The sequence below is a fragment of the Rhinichthys klamathensis genome, unplaced genomic scaffold, assembly GCF_029890125.1.
Source record: "Rhinichthys klamathensis goyatoka isolate OS25496 unplaced genomic scaffold, OSU_Roscu_1.1 h1tg000123l_1, whole genome shotgun sequence".
NCBI classification, from domain to species: domain Eukaryota; kingdom Metazoa; phylum Chordata; class Actinopteri; order Cypriniformes; family Leuciscidae; genus Rhinichthys; species Rhinichthys klamathensis.
The window spans coordinates 7,690,737-7,715,973 of record NW_026606660.1 but is presented as its reverse complement, the minus strand read 5'-3'; the positions used below and the strand labels follow the sequence as shown (position 1 = coordinate 7,715,973).

The 25,237-nt window shown below is 38.2% G+C and overlaps 2 protein-coding genes across 3 annotated transcripts; one reads left to right on the top strand and one right to left on the bottom strand.

Annotated features, from left to right (window-relative positions):
• Nucleotides 1–933: 933 nt before the first annotated feature.
• On the top strand, nt 934–15,654 carry ahi1 (Abelson helper integration site 1). 2 transcript variants are annotated; one of them, XM_056256049.1, is made up of 27 exons: nt 934–1,062; nt 1,551–1,600; nt 1,710–1,834; nt 1,948–2,483; nt 2,743–2,858; nt 3,194–3,368; nt 3,806–3,998; nt 4,087–4,182; nt 4,329–4,514; nt 4,605–4,757; nt 5,395–5,527; nt 6,210–6,333; nt 6,446–6,675; nt 6,763–6,869; nt 7,373–7,491; nt 7,843–7,973; nt 8,911–9,051; nt 9,489–9,679; nt 9,790–9,832; nt 11,042–11,073; nt 11,383–11,497; nt 11,676–11,734; nt 12,384–12,446; nt 12,549–12,711; nt 12,800–12,888; nt 12,991–13,070; nt 15,207–15,654. In XM_056256049.1, the coding sequence occupies exons 2-27, from the start codon at nt 1,591–1,593 to the stop codon at nt 15,367–15,369; spliced, it is 3,573 nt and encodes a 1,190-aa protein (XP_056112024.1). In that variant the 5' UTR covers nt 934–1,062; nt 1,551–1,590; the 3' UTR covers nt 15,370–15,654. The 2 variants fall into 2 exon arrangements, with proteins under 2 accessions (XP_056112024.1, XP_056112023.1); XM_056256048.1 differs by having other exon boundaries at nt 9,787–9,832.
• Nucleotides 15,655–15,870: 216 nt separating this feature from the next.
• Nucleotides 15,871–24,096, bottom strand: slc18b1 (solute carrier family 18 member B1). Its single transcript, XM_056256047.1, has 14 exons — nt 24,048–24,096; nt 23,737–23,873; nt 23,506–23,601; nt 23,343–23,416; nt 23,020–23,167; nt 22,599–22,755; nt 22,281–22,417; nt 22,000–22,101; nt 21,622–21,713; nt 21,032–21,127; nt 17,060–17,134; nt 16,877–16,970; nt 16,683–16,729; nt 15,871–16,522 (listed from the first exon to the last, which is right to left on the bottom strand). Exons 1-14 carry the CDS (start codon nt 24,070–24,072, stop codon nt 16,426–16,428), a joined length of 1,377 nt encoding a protein of 458 aa, XP_056112022.1. The 5' UTR covers nt 24,073–24,096; the 3' UTR covers nt 15,871–16,425.
• Between the last annotated feature and the right edge of the window lie 1,141 nt (nt 24,097–25,237).

Below are 25,237 nucleotides of genomic sequence, written 5' to 3'. Positions count from 1 at the left end.
TAACACCTCTTCCAGAAGCAACCTGGTTTTCTCAGGAGGTCTCCTATCCAGGTACTAACCAGGCTCAGCCCTGCTTAGCTGGACCAAAAACAATTTTAGAGTAATGCTCCCACTTTACCAGTATGACAACAACGTCTTGAAATGCATGAACTATAGGCTACAGTTTATAGAAAAGGTCAACAAGCTCTGCAGTAAAGTGTCATGAATGCTAATGATCCCCCACAAGTTGTATCATGTTCCTCCTGAAAGAATCAGTTATTTAGCAGGAAGTTTATTTGTCCATGTAGGCCTATTTTCATTTAAGCTTAGTGTATCTCGCCTCTACTCTCGTTCTCTGCTGCTGGTTGATGGTGGAATGACAGTCAGAGCCGGATTGTGATTTTGCTTTTATATAGAACAGTTCAATAAACAAGAAGTTAATATTGACTAACTTACGGTTTAGATAAAATAATGCCGGTTACCTTGTGTATTTTTGCTCCGTCAACGATGATAGTTCCATGATGATTATTGGTTTCAACATTCAGTGCAACATTTTGTTGGCACTTTGAACTTACAGTTGGTTTGGTCACATCATTAGAAATAAGTGTGAACAATTTTGTGTAAACGACGAGAACTGTGTTGTAGCTGTGTTTAACTTTTGCCTGCATGTGTTTAGTGTTTTGAAACACAAGTGCATCACAGAATTAAAGGTGTTTTAGTGAGTGAGAATGTGTGTAGTTAGTTTGCAAAAAGAGTTTGTGAGATTTGCAAACTGTTTTAACTAGCTGAACTTGTTCAATGTTTCACAGAAAGAGTGATTTATACGACAAATTTGTTTAGGCTATTGAGAATTTGGTTAGTGTTTTAGCAATTCAGAAAAACTGTAATAAATTACTGATTCGTGTTATCCTCGCGTGTTGGTTCTTGATTGACGTGGCAACAGTAACCCGGGGAGGCGGGGCTAATCTTGTTGTTGTTGCTGTTGGAAACGGTCGCGCCAGCAATGGCTGCTCACTGAAATCATTCATGGATCCTCTACAGCAGACATGATTTGACTTCTTCGCTGCATTTACGGCATATAATGTACTTTTATTTCACAGACACCCTACACTTACCAGTAGCACATGTAAAATGAAATAGAGTCGCTGAATTTTATCGCGAGAATATCCTGTGCGCTAGCAGTGATTTGTGTGCATTGTTTTCAGCTAGCGCGTGAGATGTAACGTAACGTTAAGCCAAGCTACAACATCAACAATCACTTATACAAACATACTCATTCTGTAATTTTTAGAATCGGACTAAAATCTGATAAAAGCAGAGTTGTTTTATTTGATTTTAAAACAGCAATGTAGTCGTTTATGTTGCTCATGATAGCGGGAATTTAGAGGTGTTCTGTGTTGGCGGTCAAGTTAAATATTACATAATCTACTTAACAGTAAATAGTTCTAGGTAGAGTAATTAAACTAAGTTAAACCTTTTATTGGTGATTATACATAAGCGAATAAAGACTAAAGGTTGAAACACCATTTTTTCTTTGATTCCATGGTAATGTATGATATTTTCTGTTTTAGGATTGTTGTTCCAGAATGAATTTGTCTATAGTTCATCAGAATGCCCGCAGGTGAATAAAGATCACTCATACTTGATATATAACAAATATTTTCTCTGTCACTGATGATAATCATAGATGCTCTTACATGCAGATTTGTCTGTAAATCTCTGTTTGACAGGTCAAAGTGATGTGAGAGCTAAGACGAAAGCTCGCTTTGACGAGGTGTTGAAGAGATACACAAACCCTCCATCTGAGAAAAAGAAAGCCAAACAGATCGATGAACAGTCCCAGGAAGTTATTGTGGTTAGTAATAGTGAAAGTAATCTTTATTTAATCAAGAAAAATATCATTGATAGAAGATAATTCACTGTGTACCCCATTATCTGTTATTTGAACTCCATTCTGTTTTCTTGCAGCTTCAGACCTTGAAGAAGAACCTAGATTTGAGTAAAGACACTGAAGATGATGAAGCTATCCTCCATAACACATATGATCCAGCTCAGGGCAGCCCAAGATACACCAAAAACAGGCAAAGAGAGAGAGAGACATCTGAAAAGACCAACATAAACAACCCTGTAAGTGATGAGGAGCCCACGCTGACCAGCGGGAAAAAGAAAAGCAAAAGGAGGCTACCACAACCACCACCCCCTGTTCAAGATGAAGACAACAAAGGAAGGACTGATTCAGAAATCAACGGAAAACATACTAGGAAGTCTAGGAAAGGGAAGGATAAAAGTGGAAATGATGTCAGTCGACAGCAAGAAGAGACAGAGACGGAAGATGATTATCTACAGGCGTACCAACATCAGATCTCACAGGAGGAAGAGACTCCTGGGAAAAAGACGGCACGGAAGAAAGCTGTCGAGAAGGTTACGGAGAGCCAGATGCTAAACAATGAGCTTGAGAAGAAAAAGAAGAAAGTCAAGTCAAGCAAACATGATGGTGATAGAAGGTAAAAGATCACAGTTAATGCTATTCTTGGAAGAATTATGTTCCAGATTATTTATTCTTTTTTGCAATTCTGTTTGGAGATGCAAGAGCTGTAGAAATTAAACACTTCAGCTTTAATTCAAGGTTTAACGTGGCCTTAACCAGGGGTTAAGCATAGTGTGAGATGCCTCTTATAATAAAATGCTTAAAAAAAAAAAACATTTCTAAGGTAATACGCATGAAGCCTTTTTTCTTAATTTGGTTTGCCTTTTTGCCTGTAGTCAGACTGAAGTGTCCGTGGATAACCAGACAGAAAACATCCTGGATGATGTTGTGGAGGAGTTCAAGGAGGACACAGTCAAACCCAAAGTGAAGAAGAAAAAGAAACAAAAAGAAGGTATGATATGCTGTCTCGATGTCATCACTATTGAACCAACCAACTTTTTTTGTTCAAACACATAAGCCATATTGCATAGAGTATCTACTCTCTTCAATTTAAAGGGATAGTTCACCCAAAAATGAAAATTCTGTCATTTACTTTGATTAAGTGACAGTTTTCACAATTTTTCTGAATTCACGTCTAATATGGCCGCAATATCCATGTATTATTTTGCTTGTCACCACCATGGAAACCCAGTAACTCTTAAAAATGTGTGTATATTGTGTTAATTTCGTTGTTATTTACATGTGTTATATGCAGGATTGATTGTGGTTATTCATTTTTGGTTGTAGTGATTGTTGAGGAGGAACAGGCAGAAGAGAAACAAGCCTTTGATGACAATCTAGTGCTGGGAGTTTATATCCACAGGACAGACAAGCTGAAAACAGACCTGATGGTGTCTCACCCCATGGTCAAAGTTCACGTGGTTGATGAGGTCAATGGACAGTATGTCAAGAAGGAGGACAGGTTTGGATTTCACTTGTTTTGTTTTTTGCCTAAAGCCAAAACCTGCTAGAAGCCATTTGGATGAATATGCTCATTTGCTGTGTCTGAAATTGCATGCTGTATTGTAGGTACTACAGTTGGTTTGAAACCTACTTTATGACCCTTAAAAAAGTATGTTGTATATAGTATGAATGAACATTTGACGTACCACATCCTCCATGTTGTCACTGTCATGTTACCTACGGCATCAGTTGCGCCCATTCAGAATCTCGGCAGACGTAGTAGGTCATCCGGGTACATTTTGCCTACTGTTTTTTGAATACTATGTATTCGGGCATACTACTCTGTTGGTGTACTGTTTTTGCATACTGTATAGTAGAGAAGTATCCGATATCAGACGCAGTCATGGTCTTTTTGTCATAGTCAAATTTATTCCCAGTGATTTATTCTATTCACAGCCATCGCCATGTTTCATCCTTCTATGAGCAAGAAAACATCGAGAACATCCTACCCATCATAACTCAACCCTTTGACTTCAAGAAACATAAAATAACAGTTCCAGAGTGGGAGGAACAGATCATCTTCAATGAGCGCTTCGGATATTTCCTACAAGACGATGATGAGAGTCCGCATGTGATACTGTTTTTTGAGGTTTGTGTCCTTGAATAAGTTTAAAAGTATATTGTCATCCTCTGAGCAAAGAAAGGAATTTAATAAAACACTTTATTTGATGTTACAGATTCTGGATTTCATCAGTATGGAGGAAGCACGAACAAACGTCTCGGTTGACCGTCATGAGCGGGGTTTCCGGAAGATTGCGTGGGCTTTTTTAAAGGTACCAACTTTGATTTTACTGTGGTCTCCATTACCTTTGTTGTATTTGTTTGGTTATTTTGTTTGTTAGCTTCATCTGTTTTGTTTATTTTATGTAACTGTATCCTTCATTCCACTGAAATCAAGCTCTTCAATTATTTCCCCAAGCTTGTAGGAACCAATGGTGTTTTGAACGTTGACACCAAACTGCGTCTACAGCTTTACTGCCCTCCTCCGCGGGCAAAGAAACTGCCACAAACAGTTGAAGTGTTTCAGTGGTGGTCAAAGTTTCCAAGGAACAAATACGCCTCAACCCTCTATGTGACAGTAAAAGGCCTCAAACCACCAGAACATGTAGGTTCACTTTTTTAAAACTAAAAAACAGAGAAAATAAAAAAAATTGGTGGTCAATGAAGTTCGTTCTGGTTTGGATTTGTTGCACAGGTGGACCCCAGTATCCGCTCCATGATGGCTCTACAGCAGGAACGGGGCAGCACCTCCTACAGTGAGCTCAATACTGAGATGACCAATAAAACCAGCACCCAAATACTGGAGAGCAAATCAGAAACCATGAAGTGGAGCCGCATGCCTGGACAGGTTTTAGATACTTGCTTTATTGGTGTTAATGTTGCGTAGTCAGTAGCTGTGTTTGAAATTACCTCCTATACCCTCATTCACTATTCCCTACATTAGCCCACTAACATAGTCCACTTGAAGGAGTGAATGAAAACGAGTGAGGGAATTCGAACACTGAGTGCGCTATAAGGGCTGTAGCTTTTGCATAGTTTGTGCTTGCTGTTTAATGGTAGTTCCAGTAGTAATGAAAAGATTTATCTTGAAATCTGTCTTGGAAACTATGTATAAACCTTAAACAATTTAAAAATTAAAACATGAACCTGTGTGATATTACGCTGTTGCCACATTGGACCAGCGGTTTGGAAAATGGATGGACGGATGATTCAGCTGCGGACGATTCAACAGTGTCTTCTGTTGAGACACAGAAATTAATTTGGCACAACCCTCACGGTGCATTGTGGGTATTCTCTAGCTGTTGAGCATACAATGGTTGTACACTCGTTATTGCGGTGCATTGTCGGATTGAATGAAGCAATTTTGATAACGTCTACTATGGTTTCAGACACCACTTCAAAATGGCTGTATAGGGGGCGATTTCGAACACAGACAGTAATTTGTTTATTTTGTCTATTTTTCTTATTATTGATTGTTTAAACAGGTGTGTCGCATCCCGAATAAGCCAATGCAGTCCTTTCGTGGAGGTCAGATAGGCTGTTTTACTCTGCGTTTCTCCCATGATGGACGTGCACTAGCAGCTGCATGTGCAGATAGAGATTCATTTCCTATCATTAGTAAGTCATTTGTAACTCAGTTTCTTTACATGTTGTCTTTTGTCTGTACCGTCTTTTTTATTTTTGCTTACATTTTCTCACAAAAAACATGTACAATTTGGGTAGTTAGACCCCATTAAACACAGAAAGGAAAACATTATGGTATTGGGGACGCATGTCTGCAGCAGGTGTTGGAAGGATCTACAAAGTAGCTGGCATTTTGAAAATGGACCAACCAATATATACTGAACACAATGTAGCCAAGTAGCTCATGCAAAGTTGCTCGCAATGAAAGTGTTCATTGTCAGCATTTTGAAATCTTAAAGTGGCCTCCTCAGTCTCCTGACCGTGAAGCCATTGAAAGTGATAATTTGTAGTCAATGTATGCTTTATTGGTAACGCTTCCTTTTACAGTACAGTACTTACGTGTACTTACAGTGTACTTACCTAGAAAGTACTGGCTAATATAAGGTAAGTACATGGGTTAGGGGTAGGTTTAGGGGTAGGTTCAGGATTAGTACCTAGTTATTACCCAGTAATTGTAATTACTATAATAAGTACCTAGTATGTACATGGGTAACAGGACTGTAAAAGGAAGCGTTACCGCTTTATTTCCATTGAGCTTTTCTATGGCTTTTTTGTATAATAAAATAAAACCCAAATTGCCCTTACATTCATATGGATTTTAATCTCTTATTTTTAGTATATGAGATTCCATCTGGGAAAGTTCTGGCGTCCTTTAATGGGCATCTGAGTGTGGTGTATGATCTCTGCTGGTCCAGAGATGATAAAGATTTATTAACTGCATCCTCTGATGGAACAGTAAGGTAAATATTGCTTTTTTGCATATACAGAGTTACACTATAATATTAAGCAGCCCATAATTATGCCACAAATGAGTGAAAGTGTGGACCAAAATGTTTTGTTTTGGTCTTTCAGAATGTGGAATGTTGAACGACTGCAGAGTCTTGCACATAAAACTCTTCCTCACCCTTCATTCGTGTACTGCGCCCAGTTCCACCCGCAAGCCCAGAGTCTGGTGGTGACGGGGGGTTACGATGGGGTGCTGCGGGTGTGGAACGTGGACGTACAAGACGTGAATGGGCAACTTCTGCAAGAGTTTGACGGACACAAGACTTTCATCAATTCACTGTGTTTTGACCCAGAAGGTACAGAGGAAATTATCGTCATAACTCTCTGGATGTGACATTAAAGCTGGGATTTGAGATGTTAGTGATGTGCTGGTCTTCTCACAGGTAGCAGAATGTTTTCTGCAGACAATTCCGGCCTCATTATTGTGTGGGGAACTAAGGTTGTGCCTGGGTCTCGCCGTGCACTGACCAGTCAATGGAGCATTGAGAGGGTAAAGGAGTTCTCAAATACTACCTGGAAGAGCTATATAAATCCCAATTTGAACTACTAAAGGCTGAAATATACTACAGGACTGTTCAAAACTGATGGGCTTTTTCGACTTTGTAAATGGTAATGGAGAAAAACGTGGAATCATACACTAAACGACTGAGGATCACACAATAGCAGACTTTCAAGTCGTTCCGAACTCAACAAACTGACACATGACAAGTTAAACATTATATGGTCTAAAATCATCTCAAAATATCATACATGTTTGATATCCTCTAATGGCCGGCTTTATAATCTGAAGCTAATAAAAAGTGTGTGCCCATCATAGACTATTCCATTTTTTGCGACATCTGAACTCTGAATGCCAAATATCTGCAGAATGGCTGTAATGAAAGTCCTGTAAATTTCGACTACTAGCATAGACTCCTTCAGACTCTAAATTGGGCAAATGTCTAGTAGTGTATTCCAGCCTTAAGGGAATGCCAATTCAATATTTCTCTACAGGAAATTAAAGAGGCAGATCTGAATGGAATATCCATCAACTCGTTAGAGGTGCATCCAAATGGAAGACGACTTTTAATTCATGCCAAAGACAGTGTTTTAAGGGTCATGGATTTGAGAATGTAAGTATCTATCTGTTTATTAATATTTAAATATATATATTTAATACTATAATGTAATATTATTCTGTTATGTAATATTATTCTGTTAAAAATCTATTTAATTTAAATAATTTTTAATTCAGAACTGATAACGTGCACAGATGCATTGCACAGAGTAAGACTATATATGTGTATTAAGAGTAAACGGGGTCATTTTTAATTTCATGTTGACTTTAAATGTGACTTAAAAAAAAAGCCAAGTCAGTGCACATGCTAATAGTTCATGATGTTGATGGTACCAGCATGACAGAAAGTAATAAAAGAAACGAAGTGCAAATATATTGAAACTAACAATTGTTTGACCTGTTACAGTTTCGCAGTGAAGAAATACATAGGTGCCACCAACTACAGGGAGAGAATCAACAGCACGTTCACTCCCTGTGGAAGCTTCATCTTTTCCGGCAGTGAAGATGGATTGGCGTATGTGTGGAACTCTGAAACAGGTTTGGAGATTGTTTTGAGGCAATATGGGTCATGTGTAACAAACTTCTGTATTCTGTAAAACAGGTCACATCGCTTCCGGTTAAGGTCTTGTGTATGTGCTTTGTTTCATATAGAGCTGTACTACTCTAGATGCCTTTAAAGGAGCTACCAAAGACGAGCATAACCAATGTCCAATGCACATGCAGATTGATATCTAAATGTTTTTTTATTTGTCATCTTCTCTAACATTCGGATTTCAAAATTGAATAAAACGCTGACAATAAAATGACCTAGCTAGTGTAACGATGGCCAGCTAGTAAGAGCTGTGTGAGTAAACCTGCAAATTTTCTCCAACAGCCCAAGCATACATACAGGCCTATAGAATGGTGCATAAAACAAATTCATAAATCTGTAAATAATAAATCAGCTCCATAGTGGATTCCAAGTGATCAAGGGCTTAGGCGTTCCATTTAAACCCATTGCAAGGGTTCCGCCAGTAATGGGCACGCGTGCAATATAAGCAGTGATGTATATCAGAGTGAACGAGATGGAGGGAAGTTAACGAGGGAAAGACATTAAAAAATAACTACTAAGAGCTGTGCGAGTAAACCTCACTCCCCTGGCCTCAAGAGGTGCACTAGCGATGGACGCTAGAGGCTGCAATCTTAAGTCAATTCTTTGTTAGCGTACCCGCCACCCGTGCTCGAAACGCTAGGTTTCAATCCCGCTCGGAGTGGTGCGAGTAGAACCGTTGGGGTTACACTAGGTTAGCTGATTACCTTGAAAGTCCATAGATATCGCCGTCAGTTCATACTTCTCTTAACACTTGCCGACAAGCAGATGCGATGAGACCTGTTTTCGTGTTTGTTCATGTGACATTAGTTTGAATCCAAAAAAAAAATCCAAGTGGAGGTTTGAATTGAATTTGAATTGGGAAATTGAATTTCTCTTGTTCAGGTGACCAGGTCGCCGTTTACTCTGAGCTGTGTTATTCATCTGCAATTCGAGCTGTTGCTTTCCACCCTCATGAGAACATGGTGGCCTTCTGCTCCTTTGGCCAAAACCAGCTCATCCATCTCTATCTGTATGACCAGAAGGGTGAGTCCTCCACATAACTCAGAAAACCACTGATTCAGATACATCACTAGCTATGTTTCCATCCAAAGTTGCGAATATAACTTGCGCAATATTGGAATATCGCATAAAACATTTGCGAATGTTTCCATCCAACGAGACGAAGAGAACAAAATCTTTTTCTTTTTTCAAAATCTTTGGGTCTTTTTTTTGTGTACATCATAAATTACTTTCACCTCCATCGTAGTTTATGCTTATGTTTTATCTTATAAAAAATGTATCCGCCTCAATTGAGCTCATACGTTTTTATGCACATTTTTAGAATTCATGCGCATTTTGACATTTCCATCCAGTGTTTTAAATGCGATATCCCAAAATGCCAAAAAGATGGCTAGTGTTTAGAAACACAAGTCACATGATCATTTTCTGTGTAAAGACGAGTGCTTTGTGCTCGTACGCAGTGGCTCAGATGGAGGTGGAGAGTTTGAGAGGGATGAGTCGTTCAGAGAATCTGGACAGTAAGACAGGCAGGAATTCATCAGAGGTCACGACCTTTCAGAACACCTCTGCCACCGGCATGGACCGATTCGCCAGCACAGCTCGTGTGTCCCTAAAGATGCAGCGGGTCAAACAGAAACTGGACTCTGTACTGGTAAAAATGTCATTGATTATATTTAATAAATAATTGATTATTATCAGCATTATATAACTTAATAATCAATAATCAATCATTTATACTTTTTTATTCCATTTTTCTAGCAGGAGCCCCATCGTAGTTCCCCTGGTGCGGATATGTATGAACAAGGCAAGTGATATTTATGATAATGTTTATTTGAGATTAACCCCTTCAGACCTGTTTTTTTTTTATCCACTTAATATTTGGTCTTCTCCAATGTATAAATGAGTCTAAGAAACAAGATTTGTGCCAACTCTTTCTATTAGATTTTTTCATGTCCACTACAATGGACACCAGGACTGAAGGCTTCAGTTCTGACTGGATCTCTTCCTAAATCGTCACTATCTAACATTTTGTCTATTTTTTATTCATTGAATATGCGTTGTTTAACCAGCGCAACATATTTGCGATGTCATTAAGCCATTTGATAGATGTACCGCGGAACAAGTCTCCGGGTGAGTAGCCGGCCAGTGATAGTAACAGCATGAGAAGACGCGCTCCGTTGTAGTCAGCGCTTGGTCGGTTAATTTTGGCATTTGGCATAAGTAAGTTAGCCTAATAGGCTAGTAATAAATGAACACGCATACAAAAATGTTTTTCGTCCTGTAGGCGTCCTGGAAAATATTTCTGTTCGTCCTAAACACATTTTCTATCGTCCCCAGGACGATAGGACGCGAGCCCTGACTGAAGCAACAGAAAATTCATCATGTTTTAACCATACAGTACTTATGAACTAGAGTTTTAAACACAGTATGTGAACTAGCATTGCAAATTTTGAAAAGAACACATACTGTAACAATTAGCAGTGCAATAAGAATGTACAAAAAAGGTAAGAAGTTGGTTTAAAAAAAACTGGTTAGATTCTTGTTGTTGGTTGAATCTGAGTATGTGTGTATATGTCTGTGGGTGTTTTTGTGTATTTGCTGGTTTTGATAAATATTTGATTGTGTGCATATAGCATCAAGGCATCAGTGTGTGTGTCTGTGTGTTGCTGTACATTGAGATGGACATTAAACTCTAAAGTTCTACAACTTACCTTTGAATGTTGTCCCTTGATATGATTAAGATTATAATAGGTGCAAGTTGATGATGCGACCATGAACATAAATGAGCAAATAAAATGTAGCCATGCCCATGCCGGTCTTATGAGATAAAGTTATGGCTCATATTTTCATTGTGATTGGTTGATCAGTGTCAGTCATTGACCAGGCAGTACTCAAAGCCATGTGATGTCCAATCCAATGGTCACAGGGGCTGAAAATGAGCTGCATTTTTTATTTTATTTTTTATTCATGTGGAATGAATTCTGTTGTAAATTAACACAATATGTTTTTTAAGGTGGCATGTCTCACCTGGGAAGAAGCCTAGAGGTAAATATTTGTATTTTTTGCACTTGGCTATAAAAGTTATAATAGCAATATAGCTTAGAGTTACATTTTAAGACATAAACAGTACTAGTTTGGGCTGTAGTAACATAAGCCAAAACACATGTATTGCAGTGGGCATGTTTTGTTTGTCTCTTTTGGAGCTTTTGAACTCATCATACAATGATAACAAAATATTTGCAATGATATAGACAAAGAAATTTGTCCAAAAACCATACCATACAACATGCATCATCCTGTGCCCTGTGACACTAATCCTCAATAATAGGCTCTTGTTTTTGTGGTTTGTTTCAGGGCCTGACCTCATATCTTCCTCCTCCATCTCTACTGTCCCCTCACTCCAAACTACAGATGTCTACGTCTCTCAGTGCTCAACTCATTCCACAGGCAACACTCAGCTCACACAACAGTACGTTCTCTACATTATCATATTATATAGGATAACTTAAACATGCATCTTCTTGAAGAGCACGGCACATTGTAGAGAAGAATGAAAATGTGAGTATTTAGAAAACATTTTAGTTGAAACCCCATTCAATGACGTGTCATGAGGTTTTTAAGCTTTAAGTATTCCTCTCCTTTCACAGGTGGTTACAGTCCTGCTGGACAGCCCATTAGAAGAACTCCATCCCTCAAACAACAAAAAGTAAGACACTGTGATCAGTTTTTGTATTACACTACCATTCAAAAGTTTTAAAGAAATGAATACTTTGATTCAGGAAAGATGCATTAAATTGATCCGAAGTTACTGTAAAGACATTTATAATGTTACAAAATATTTCTATTTCAAATAAATGCTGTTCTTTTGAACTTTCTATTTATCAAAGAATCCTGAAAAATGTAGAAGTTTCCACAAAAAATATGAAGCAGCACAACTGTTTTCAACATTGATGATAATAATAAGAAATGTTTCTTGAGCAGCAAATCAGCATATTAGAATGATTTCTGAAGGATCATGTGACACTGAAGACTGGAGTAATGATGCTAAAAAATTAGCTTTGCCATCACAGAAATAATTTAAAATTTCAAATATGTTCACATAGAAAACAGTTATTTAAGATTGTCAAATAAATGCAGTCTTGGCTAGCATAATAGACTTTCCTTCAAAAACATAAAAAAATCACCAAACCTTTGAAAGGTAGTGAATTATATAATTGTTTTATAATTTTTTTTTTTTTTGCAGTTTCAGTTAGTATAAAAAATAGAAGTATTTAGCACTGAAGAGTAATCCAAGTTTGCTTATGAACTATGGAAGAACCTACTCTATTAAATGAAGATTGTGTTAATGTCCACAGAGTTTACTGGATTATGAATTCTCTCAACAAGAAGAGGCAGACTTTGGGCAAATCTATCAGACGGTAAACTTTAATTAGTTTTATTATTTATATCACTATATACTGTATGTAGAGTTACTTTGTTCATTTTTTTGTTTATGATCTCTTGAATGAAATCGTCTCTAGGTTGTGTCATTGTATGAGTACAGAGCCAATCGATCGGATGAGCTGTCGATACGCCGCGGTGACGTGATCCATGTGCTGTACAAAGACAACGACAGCTGGTGGTTTGGGCGACTGGTCAGTGGGCAAGAGGGATATTTCCCAGCATCCTATGTTGCTGATGAAGGTACGTGAATACGTAGGTACGTTTGATAACCAAAAGCACATGTACAATATTATCTTATCTAAATCCAATCCAAATGTATCTCCCATAGGGAATTTTGATGAGGAGCTTTCAAGAGCTTTAAATGCACAACCATCACTGTTAGATCAACATGGAGTTGAGCGTGCAACACCAGTCAAGGTAATGACAAATTATCATTAATCCCTCCCATCAAACAGATGAAAAAATTCTTCAAATCTATAATTATGATGATATACTTTGTCCCTGATGTTCCTCCTGCAGCTGTCTGCAGCCATCAGTGCCTCTGGAGAACTGAAGATCATCTCAGAGCTGGATACTGACCCTGAAGCATCCTCAACCATGTATGAATTAAAGGGGACCTTTTATTCCCTTTTACTAAGTCTTGATTTTGAGATTTTTTTAGGGTCTACTAGATTAGGTTTTCATGCTTGAATGTTCAAGAAATTATTTTTCACATATTTGACATCGTTGCAGCACCTCTCTTCCCAGTCTGTCAGTAACGCTCTGGGGTGCGTTTCGCAAAAGTATCGTTAACTAACTATGGTCGCAAGTTCCATCATTAGCAGCATAGTTCAACGAGTCGGTTTTTCCCGAAACCATCGTTCCAACAAACATTCGCAAACAGCATCGCAAAGTTGTGTGGTTGGAACGAAGAGTGCGCATGTGCGAACGTGCTTTAGTACGTAAGAACAAGCTTATGATTGAATCTGGAAATAAAGCAAAATAACTGAGAAAAATGAGAAATAGTCCTCAGATGCCATGTTCGTAATTTATAGCATCTAGCATTAATTTCGATTTCAAACAGATTCATTAAAAGCAGTTATTACTCCACCACCTGCGTGACATCATTAACTAACGTGGTTGAACGACCACTTTGCGACAATATGGTTTTGGGAATCAGTTGTGACTAGATAGTTGATTTCTTCAACGATGCATTGTACTATGGTAGTTAAGCAGCGAGTTATGTCGTTTTACGGGAAACGCACCCCTGTTTAGTTCCCGTCTCAATGAAGCCTCTCATTCAAAAAGTGCAATGTGCCCTGATATACCATAAATCAAGTATAGCATCAGTTCTGGCAGGTCACATTAGTCAAGCTCGCATCAGCTGACTCTCAGCTGATCCACGTCTACCTATAGGAACACGACGTCTATCACTGTATACACATGTATAAGCTCCTTCAGTGTTATCAGCAGCTATGGCGTTTCTCAGGAGCTCATTACCCTCCTCCATCCCCAGCTCCCCCTCTCATCAGTCAGGATTTGGCATTCTGATTTCCCTCGAATCAGAATAAATTCTCGAATTATGTTGTACTTTAAAATCTCGAATTAATGATATCTGCATACATTTATGTTGGTTCTGTTCTGTTAACCCTAAGGGGGGTTATTGCTGCTATGGGGAAAGTTACTTTTAAAAGTAATCTGTTACAATATTGCATTACTCCCTAAAAAAGTAACTAATTGCGATACTTAGTTACTTTTTATGGTAAAAAAAAAAAGTTCTATTTTTGGCAAAATGTCCTTTTTTTGCCAAAATTGAAATGATATGCTTTAGTCTGAAGGAAATGCAAATTCATGGCTGTACAGTAGAGGGCGAAGCTCAAACAAACCTTTCAGCTGTGCTGCTATTCTGGATGGCAGGAAAAGAAAGTTCAACACTCGTACTTCAGCAATAAAAAAAAAGAAACAAATGTATTTGTATCAAATACATATCATTTGTAAGTTGCTTTGGATAAAAGCATCTGCTAAATGATTAAATGTAAATGTTTAAAGTCCTTTTTACTTATTAGTATGGTTGAATTGGATCATCAAAGGTCAGCAACAAAGACAATGGTTCATAAAGTGATATTAAATACATAAAGTATATTTGTGCTCAACATATTTTAATTATTGCAGGTTTGCGTAATATTCTGAGTTTGCATTTCACTATTTTAATTTATTTTGAGGAATACTGAATCAAGTAAATGCTTGCTCACATTTACTGTAGTCTAGAACTACAATAACCATAATGTTTCAAACGCGCGCACAACGCCTCTGCACTTACTCCTGATTTCTCTCAACATGGGGACAGAACTGGTGTCAGTCAATCAATGGGAAAGCAATGTAACTGACATTACTTATTTGAAAAAGTTACTAAGAGATTTTGTTGTTCATGGATTACTTTACTAGTAATTACGAGTAATTATGAATTTATTACTAAAAGTAATCTGATTTTGTAACTTGCGTTACTTGTAATGTGTTACCCCCAACACTGATCGTGATGTGCTCGTTCCCGGAAGAAAATTCAAGAATACCAATCGTAGTGTTTCAGGGAGTTCAGAAACTGATATAGAGAAGAACTCCCTTTGGAGTGCCTTTGTGCTTTGTAACATTGCAGACCTTTTTCATGCTCAAACAGCATGAAACACTTATTTTTTTTTGCGATTAGCAATAGTATGTGCATTTTGATCTTATTTTCTTTACTTTTCTTTTCATTATAGAACAAAAAAGAAGAAGAAAAAGGTGAAGCGGAGTGAGGTCCCCTCTGTTCCTCCTCAGGTCCCGTCCTCGGGTCATGTAATGTCTTCCGCATTATCTAGAAGGAGACCCCTCCCCAGACTAGGCCAGGCCAACGGTGCGTTTGAAGCTGAAGGACCGAACTGACGTGACCTGATCTGATTTCTAAGACTTGCCTCTGTTATGAAGGAACACAATAACGTGTTTACCAAAAGAGTTTATGTGGACTATCTTTTGTAGTTGGCCTTATTTTAAAATATATATTTTGTAATTTTGATACTGGTATTTGTTATATGTAGTTTTAGAGGATTGTTTTGTATTGTTTATGTAAATACTCAGTTTTTATTTCATTGTTCATGTCATAACTTAACATTTTATTTAAATTAATCTTGAATGTAACAATAACAACTATAATGATAATCATAATGATCTTTTTCAAATAAATGTATTTGTCACACATCACAAAATTAACTATGCCATTTATTTAGCACCAGAGTTAATGGATACAATTGAGTAAATATATTTATGCACTTCTATATGACACATTAATGCAAGATTTTACAACACACCAGGCAATTGTGAAGTGAAACTGTGAAAGGGTTAACTTCTGCAGTGTTGGATGGATCTATATTTATGAGCCTAAAAGATCTCATTCCTATGAAAAATACTGTAATAAACATTGTAAAAATGTATTTTGTAAAATTTTACATGTTGAAGTTGTTTCCATCAGGAATATGGCAATATGTAAATCTGTAAAAACAGTTGAAATGGGGAACATTCGCAAACTACGGTTAGACGGGTAATTATGTTAAGTAACATACAAATGCAAATCCCACATTCTTGCACTAGTCCAAAAGATTTATGAAACCAAGATCTCAGAAATAATCCATTGTACTGGTTTCAACTCTGTTTGGTGTAAACATCACCTCCTTACAATTATGCATTAAACTTTAATACATATTGTCTCCTCTCTTATGTCATTCTTCTTACAGAACTTTTAACATTTACTTTGTAAATGTTCACAGATCTCCTGTTTAAAGTTTCAATTGATGTGGGATGGTGTGTCCATCTCAAAATAATACATGTATTGACTTTCTCTGCGTTCTTCATTTGTCACCCTTCACTCATATTCCACATCACCTGTATTTAGCAGCAATATGATTTAAGTTTGTTCTCCCATTTAAAATATTTTAGCAGCTTATTTCAGGTGATGTCAACCCTGAGAGGATCATCTGTCTTAGGGAGAAGAGGGGATTTTTCTCCTTGAGATGACATTTCAACCTTTTTGGCCATTTGTGACCTGAAACAAATAAAATATGATTATGAATAATCAATGTTTTCAGAGTATACCACACTTTACCAGCTGAAAAAGTTATGTGAATATTTTAAAGATTGAATAATGATTTAAAAAAATATTTAAATAATATTGGCTGAATAAAGTAAATTAAAAATATACTAACTTGTTTTGTATGTCCTCTATTGTGAAGTATATTAACTGTAGTAAGGCCTAAAGAAAGTTAGGGTACACATATTAGCCAATAAATTAATGTGTACAAAAATGCATACATAACTGATAAACTTTTCAGATAAGAAAAGATAGGTCTATTTTAAAAATGGTCTGTTACACATTTATTTGAGTATCTTTTGTTCTTACAGCGAGAAAGGCAAGTGCGCCTTGAACTCCTGCGCTCCATTCGAAGTTCAGTGTTTGTGTGATGTATCCTCCAAAGGTCGGCCCAAAGAACATGCTTCAACATAAAAAATGATCATTCAGATTTAATGACGGTATTATAAACTACACTTGAGTAACACATGTAAACTTTAATTCAATACATACCCAGCAGACCACACTGCAGAGAACAACCCTGACACCAATCCCAGTGTACTCAAGCTCTCCTCAAAGCCATATTCACTGCAACAACAGGAATGTGTGCATCAAAACATAGTATATTACAGGTTTGTATTTTAGCATTTTGTTCAGTTTCAGGTAGTGCTGGGAAGTATACCGCTTTCAATTTCGTGTACGATATGCATTTTTCAAATACTGCTATGTTGCCAAACGAACAAGTGCTGCATCTATTCAATGGCCACAAAGAGCGCTAAGTGGAGTGTATTGAGAGAGGACTTCTAATAACTGCATATCCGTCTTTCTAATGGTTATAACACAACAATAAATCCACACAACTAACTCTCTTTAATATTGAAAAAATAACACATAGAGCCCTACTGACCGCCAGAGGCAGTGTAACACTAGTTGTTTATCGCAGAGGCAGCCAGATACCTACTTACCTAAGTCATGTAGTGACATATGCTGAGCCCTGGGGGTTATAAGGGGCTTTCACTTTCTTGCCTGGTTGAGATAGGCAAGTATTTTGTTAAGTAAAAACGCTGTCAAGTACAGCTTATCAGCTTAGATATCGTCCTCACAAGCTGTGTCAGTGAGCTCCTAAGCCATTTTCAGCAGGTTTGGAATATTATTTCGCCAGCATTTGGTGAGTTGGTTTTTTATTTGACGGTTTTTCGTCTGTAACACTGTGCCTCTCGGTTCCTATATTATACTCTGTGTCCCTCGGTTCAAACCATCAACCATTGTAAAAATATACTTTTTCTAATTTGTACGATTTTCATTGGAATTGTCTGTCGGTTCTACCCGGAGGAATAATATTATTATTTATTTTCTTGCTTCATTACTATCACTTGACTTAAAACCTTACGGCACTGTCCGAAGGGTTGTTTATGAGTGACTATGGCTCACAGCTCGATTGCCAGGGGTTTCCCACTGACTTGTAAGTTGTGCCCTAATAATCTTCTCCCGGGGAATGGTCATGATATTTGTCCGTCGTGTTTGGGTATTCAACATCTGAGAGAGGCTCTCACGGACCAGTGTCTGTACTGCAGTCTTCTGCCCATTGTCAAATTAAGACTCGAATTCAACGGTAAAGCTCAGGCAGTTGGATTTACCCCCTCCACAAGGTCAGAAATGCAGGGTATCTTCGGCAGCCGGCGCTCCCATCTAAGAAGAGGGCCACATCCCAAAGTGAAGAACATTCACATCCTAAGGACACTTCACTCTCTAACATGGTTGCTGTGCTTTCTTCAGAGATGGCAGAGATAAAATGTTTGCTTCATTCACTTCAACCTGTGAAGACAACACAGGAGGATGAGAATGGTCAGAAGCGGGTAGGTGGGGGTAGAGTCCTTTAATTCCCCTTGGTTTTCACATCTTTCTGACTTGGATGTACTTTCCTCATGTGCTTTGGATGTGGGGTTTTTTCGTGATCATGGGGGTGGTGTAGATGTTACTGCACATCCTTCACCCCAGGATGTTTTCACCAGTATTTCAGCAGCGGGGTCTAGTGGGGGATCAGTTCAATCATCGAGACAGATAGTCCTTTTCTGATAATACTTCGGCCGTGCTTCGAATGGCAATAGCTCATCTAGGTCTTGATGACTCACCTGCCCAGGCATTTCTTTTTTTCCAGACAGCCCTCAGCTGTGACTTATTTTGCCATGCCACCATGCTAAGATTGTTTGTGTGGCTAAATTGCCCTCACAAGATCTGGCCCGCCTAAGAGATGCTCAAAGATTGCTCGTATGGTTGCATCTATGACTGAGGCGGATTCCATCGGGGTGAGTCGTGCTCCGGAAATAGAGCAGCCTGTCACAGCCTTGGTGGTGTCTCCTGACAATGCTCTACGAGGTAATGTAAGATGTCCCAGTGTGCAATGTGGTCGCACGGATGCACTGCTAAAAATTGCATACGAGTCTCTCGGCTACGTAACTCAAGACAGAAAACACAATTTGTGAGCTACTTCTTGCTATGCTGGAAACAACAAATGTTGATCCCTCCATTGTACAGTTCCTTCAAACGGCTCTTCTGGCAAAGGGTCATGTGACCCGTGAGAGGGGTAACTTACAGCCACACTCTTGGCAGCCCGTTGCCAGGTGTGGCTTGGCCAAACATGAAGGAGCAACGTTTCCACCAGCACGCTACACCTCAGTCACAGCCCCCTCAAAGACCTTGTGTTACTGCGGATGCTCAAGTTTTTTGAGCACCTCATCAACAGTAACAAGGAGGACACCGTCAGCATCCTCCACTGCCACTAAAAGTCGCACACATAAAGCCTGAGGTGCTTGGGCTAGCGGTCGATCGTTTTTCGATTGAGTACTGCAGGAACAACTTAGAGAAGGGAGCCATAGAAAGAATTCATCCCCTCGTTCAGAAGGGGATATTCACATATTTTCTTGTTCCGAGAAAGATGGTGGTTGAAGAATTGAAAACGAAAAAATTGAAGACCGGAAGTACGTCTTTTAGTAGGGATATGGCTCTTCCGGTTAGCTTTTTACAGAGTCCGATAGATACCGCTGGACCAAATCTCTCTGCAACCTGCCTGAAGTCACATATGGTGATGTGGTTCGGATGGTAAATGAAAACTCTCAAGTGGAAACGTCAAAACTCTAGTCAAAAAGTCTATTCCGACCACTTTCCAAGACGTAGATGCTCTCCTTTTCAAAATGCAAACTGCAAACGAAAGTGCTGCCCAGGAGAATATTAAAAGAAGGCCCCTCATCCCTCCTTATTAACCTAACCCAAGACTTGCGGAGTGTTTCGTCCTTCGGAAAAGCGTGAAAGCTGAGGTATGGCTGTCTACGTCCTGATGCAGAGCAACCCGGTACACTACAACAACAGCTGCGGATGTAGCTTGCCATTGTTGTTATAGCTCTAGCCGTTAGCCAGTAAGGTAAACGTTTCTATGGTAACAGCGAGTTGGACCAATCAGCAGACGTTGCTGCTACGCTTAGGATTATGGGTAGTGTAGTTTTTTTTTCCATAAGATCATGGATAAAACTTGTTTTTCTTAAAACAAGGTTGATTTCATACGAACTTATAGCTTCTACAGGAGTAAAAACCTTTGTTTCACAACCTCATAGCTCGTGGTCAGTCTACCTCGGATGGTTTAGACATTATGGCTGATAATCTAAATCCTTATCGAGAAATACTGTTGACCGGAAGTTCTGAATCCCTACTCCGCGTTCCGGAAGCAGGAAGTGTGACATAGGCCTATTCTCAATTTAAGGCAAATTAATTTGTTCCTGAAGGTCCTTCCTTTTTGAATGCTGCGCATAGCTGGCGTTTTTTTCGGTCTGTGGCATGAGACGATTGGTTTGCTGCTGAATCCCACCAGACGATGCCACCAACTGATTGCAATTTTTCACCATTGCATAAATGCATAGAGACGGTTAGAGTTCATGAAGGCAGGGGTGTGCCTGGGTGTTGTTACCTCTCGGCAGGAGTTGGTCACGAGTCACGACCGATGCTTCCCTCACAGGGTGCTTCAGAGATGAGCACTCACTGTAACTTATGGTTTGCAAAGACAGAAGCGTCCAGTCACTTGGGCCAGGATGCACTCTCACGACTAGCCAAACTGCCTAGTCTATGAGTTTCCACCAATCCTGATCAACCAATCCAAGACTGATCACACCGGTGTGATCGTACGCGTCAAAGGGTTAAGAAGGCTGCTTCTGCGTTGAAGCAGAGGTTGGCTAACTGGATAGTAGAGACGATTATACTGGCTTAAAAGGGAGCAGGGAAACTATTGAAACTATTCGATTATGGAATGCAAGGTTTTTGATTTATACAGCAGCCAGCCAGCAACCAGCCACCTTGTGTGAAACCTCCAGAATCTTTAAAAATACCGTGATAGAGATTTTTGGTCATACTGCCCAGCACTAGTTTCAGGGTTAACTGTACTTATTCAAACCATTCCAGGAATCTAGTCTGACATAACTTGGTGAATTAAAGTCTCACTGTGCACAAGCGATCATCTCGGCGAAGGTGGGGATACAGGTCATACACAGAGAAAAGCCCACCACGACCAGCATGAGGACGGTAAGCCAGAGCTGACTGAACAAACAAAAACATTTAAACTATTAGTAATGGATCAGTGTATTAACAAAACTTAACCCGTTAACAGTTGGTCTCAGCAGAAGTGAAAGCAGTTCAAAAATGAGTGTAAAAAAGTTATAGAAGATTGAGTTTCTAGTAAAGCATATGTACTGAACTAAACTTTTTGTATTTCATACAAATTATATATTTTACAAAATTTAAACTAAAATTGGAAGAAAATCAAAGCCATATATCCAACCAAACATAGAGCACACTAAAAGGTTTTAAAGGCCTGTGTCAGTGTCCAATTTTAAAACGGGTTTCAAAGGATGAAATTTGAGTTTTTAAGCTTTCGAATGATGAATTTCTGATGTTTACTAAAATATTTGATAAGGAAAAAAGGCAATAAAAAAGCGCACCAAGTGTCCTGCTACCTGGACACAGACAGTTAACATGGTATAAAGCAAAAACAGAGAAAATAACATTCAAAAAATGTGAAAGTAATGTTTTACCTCCTAATGTGAAAAACAGGAAGTGGGCCAAGGAAACAGAAGCTCACCGCTGTGGCCATTCCTCCAATCACCATCATCCACTTCCTAATTGACTGCACAGAGCATAATTTTACAACCACAGATGAAATTATTTCTTAATTAATAAAATGTAATGTATGCTTATATTTACCTAAAGATAAATTACAAACCAAAACAAATTAAATACTAAATATCTTCAAAAACAAAATTAATTTAAAGAAATTAGCAAATAAGTAGGAAGGTAGGTAACATAATAACCATCAAACGTCATATTAGAAATTTCAAATAAATCTTTTTTCTTTTAAGAATATCCAGTCATCACTGTAATCATGTTGATAATTGTTGTAAATGTTCACTTACAGGATATTTATCACTGATCACACCAAAGATGGGTGATGCCGCCCCATACGGCAGTGAAAGTCCAATCATGAGCAGCCCCACTGAACCAGCGCTGAGATTAAGCTGTTCACACAAAACATTCACAAAGATGTTTTTGTATTATTACGGGAGAACTATTTTTTTTTAAATGAAGAGATTTAAACATTTTCCCTGATTGAAACTATGGCGACTTTACATTAAAAACATAAAAAAAAATATGATAAATAGATAGATAGATATCAATGTACTTTCTAAAGATTAACCTTTTCAATGGCAAATATGGACAATGTTGCATCCAAGAAGCCAAGTCCTGAGCTCAATGTGAACACCACAAAGCAGATGAGAAGGATCTTTATTCTGGTACACAATCTGAGGAAGGAATCCTGGGAAGGAACAGCGTCTATATAAGAATGAGATAAACAGACATGTCTATCTCTATGGCTGGAGAGTAAACAATAACAAAATCAGTCACATGGCAATCACAACCTTGTGACAAAAGTAGGAGTATGATAAATGGAATAGACTTTAAATTAAATTATTAAAGTCATGTGATATTTAACCAGTATGAAATCCGCACTAACCAAAGCTCGGTAAAATCCACATGTTGAGGGGTACTGTTGCAAGCAGAAGACATCCAGTGAAAACGAATGGGATTTCATATCCGAATGACTGATACAGCCAACCACCCAACGGAGGCCCCAATATCAGGCCAAGCCCTGTAAAAATCTCCATGAAGCCCTGTGAAAACAAGACATTAATGGTTTCACTTTCTGCTTCACTGTAAAGACACGTTTTAATAGATCTATTGAAAACATAAGAATGGTTTCATCATTGTGTTCTGTATATGCCCGACCGTGAGAAACTAAACAACCAGACAGACGGAATAACAGAATCTAATGATGATTCTCTTTAGAAACAGCATGTCTTTGTGACATGAGCAATAGAGCATCCTTTGTCAGTTTACTCCAAAACACTGAAAAACATGCACTGACCACAGCTCACCAAAACAGTTGCTATGTTGTCGGGGAAAACTTTTGCTGAAACTGCAAAAGACGATGTAACAGCAGCAGAAAAGCCGATTGCATTTATGCTCCGTGTGATAAAACAGAGCACGATGAAAACTGTACCATCAGACACTTGGTCAAGAAACCTGCAGAATAAATGATATTATTCGCAAACACAAAAATGGACACACCTATGCTATGAGTACAAGGACTGTGTATTATAAATATGTTTATCTACTAAAAAGAAAATAATGAAAAATTATAAAGATGGCATAAAAGCTAATAGACCTGGACTAAAAGATACAAAACACAGATACTCACCCGAAAAGTACAGTACATACGCTCGATATGAACAACCCTGCCACAATCATAAACTTAGCTCCTATCTGGACAATCTGAAACAGAGGTCAAATGCACTGATAGAATGTGTAATCCAGTATGGAAAACTGTTGAAAATGATCTTCTGAAATGAACATTAACTTACATATTTACCAAGTATCAAAGAGCCCACCAAAGTGCATAATGCATAGATTCCAAATATTAAACCAATCATAGCTTGACTGACACCTTTCTTCTTTGCCTAGAAAACGAATCATGAAAACATTATATCATACTGAAGCAGAAGCCTATGCTTTAAAAACTTTAGATGCCCTGAGCAGAGTACATAGAACAATTTATTATACAAGTCATGTTATATAAAATACAATCAATGTACCTCATTTGGGAAAAATGGTCCCAGAATGGAATAGCAGATCATTGAACTGAAGTTTATGGAGGCCATTGCAATAAGTGTTAATATCTGTTGTCTGGACATTTTAGTGCCTGGAGTCTCTGGCGGTGGTGAAGAATCACCTATATGAAGTTTACATGCATTTATTGATCAGTAAACACTGTAAACTGCTCGAGACCGAGAATGGTCATTGGCAAACGTGCTAAAGAGTCCACAAATTCATTAAAGGTCCAAAAGTTGCTAAATGTTGATCACCCGAAAACAAGTAATCAAATAAATGTATTAACTGCACATACCTCTATCTTCTTCATCGATATCCATTGTCAAATCTCTGAGATCGTGTAACTCTACCGCGTGTTACCTGTCAGCTGAGAAAATCAACAGTGAGGAGGGATAATGTCCGTTCAGCAACCGACTCACTTATTGTGCCCATTATATGGGATTTTATTTTTGTATTTTAATTTTTTTTAAAAAAATCTTTAAACTAGTTAAATGATTTCATCCATCTTCTTGTTTTTTGTTGTTCAAACAATGTTTCTTTTTTATTGTTATTTATGCTACAAAGCTGTTGAGTCGAAATAACATATTATCATTAAAACATTTCCTTACCTAACCCGAGTGAACCCGGGACTCCAAAAAATGATTTAAGTTCCTTAACGAAAAATAATGTCAATAATTCCCCGTTTTGTGACTCACCTCACAGTTCCCGCTGTGTGTTCCGCACTTTGCGAATCGGTTAAAACAAATCATTGAAAAGAATCAATTCAAAATAATGATTCTTTTGAGAATCGGACATCACAACCGCCGTAAAATAGTAAGAAGAAGAATCTGGTTCATCATTGACAGGAACCGATTCGCTAACATGAATCAAACTAAGCACATTGCGAATCTAATTCCATTGCGCCATCTAGAGGTCTGTGCAGTAAAATCCTCTGCATAAAGACGCATACTCTCATCTGATGAGTTCACTAATTTCACATTTCAGGTTGTTTGATTAATCTAGCATATTTGTTATAGTGGAGACCAGGGATAATCTCAATTTTATCATTTTGAACTCATAGGTAAAAAAATAGCCATTTGCACTGTGTTCAAAACTGTGTTGACTTTGCGTTTACAGGGAGACTGGGGATGGTTGTAACATTTTTGACCTTTCTGTCTATATCTTGGAGTACTTTTAAGCCAGTGTGTTCAAAATGTGATTCAAACTAGTTACAAGTGTCTGCTATCAAATGACATAACTTTTATCTTTGCAACACAAACAGAAAATGCATGGTTTAGTTTCAAACACGAGGAGTGAAATGTTACAATTCACCCCATAGTCTGGGTTAGTTGTAACATACCCTGGGGTGAGATGTAACATTATGAGATCCACCGGGGTGATATGTAACATAATGAAATAAGGATTTTGACAAAAAACAAACAAAAAAGGATTTTGAAAGCTTTTTATTCAACACTGACTTTTCAATATAACTGATGTGTGTGTCTC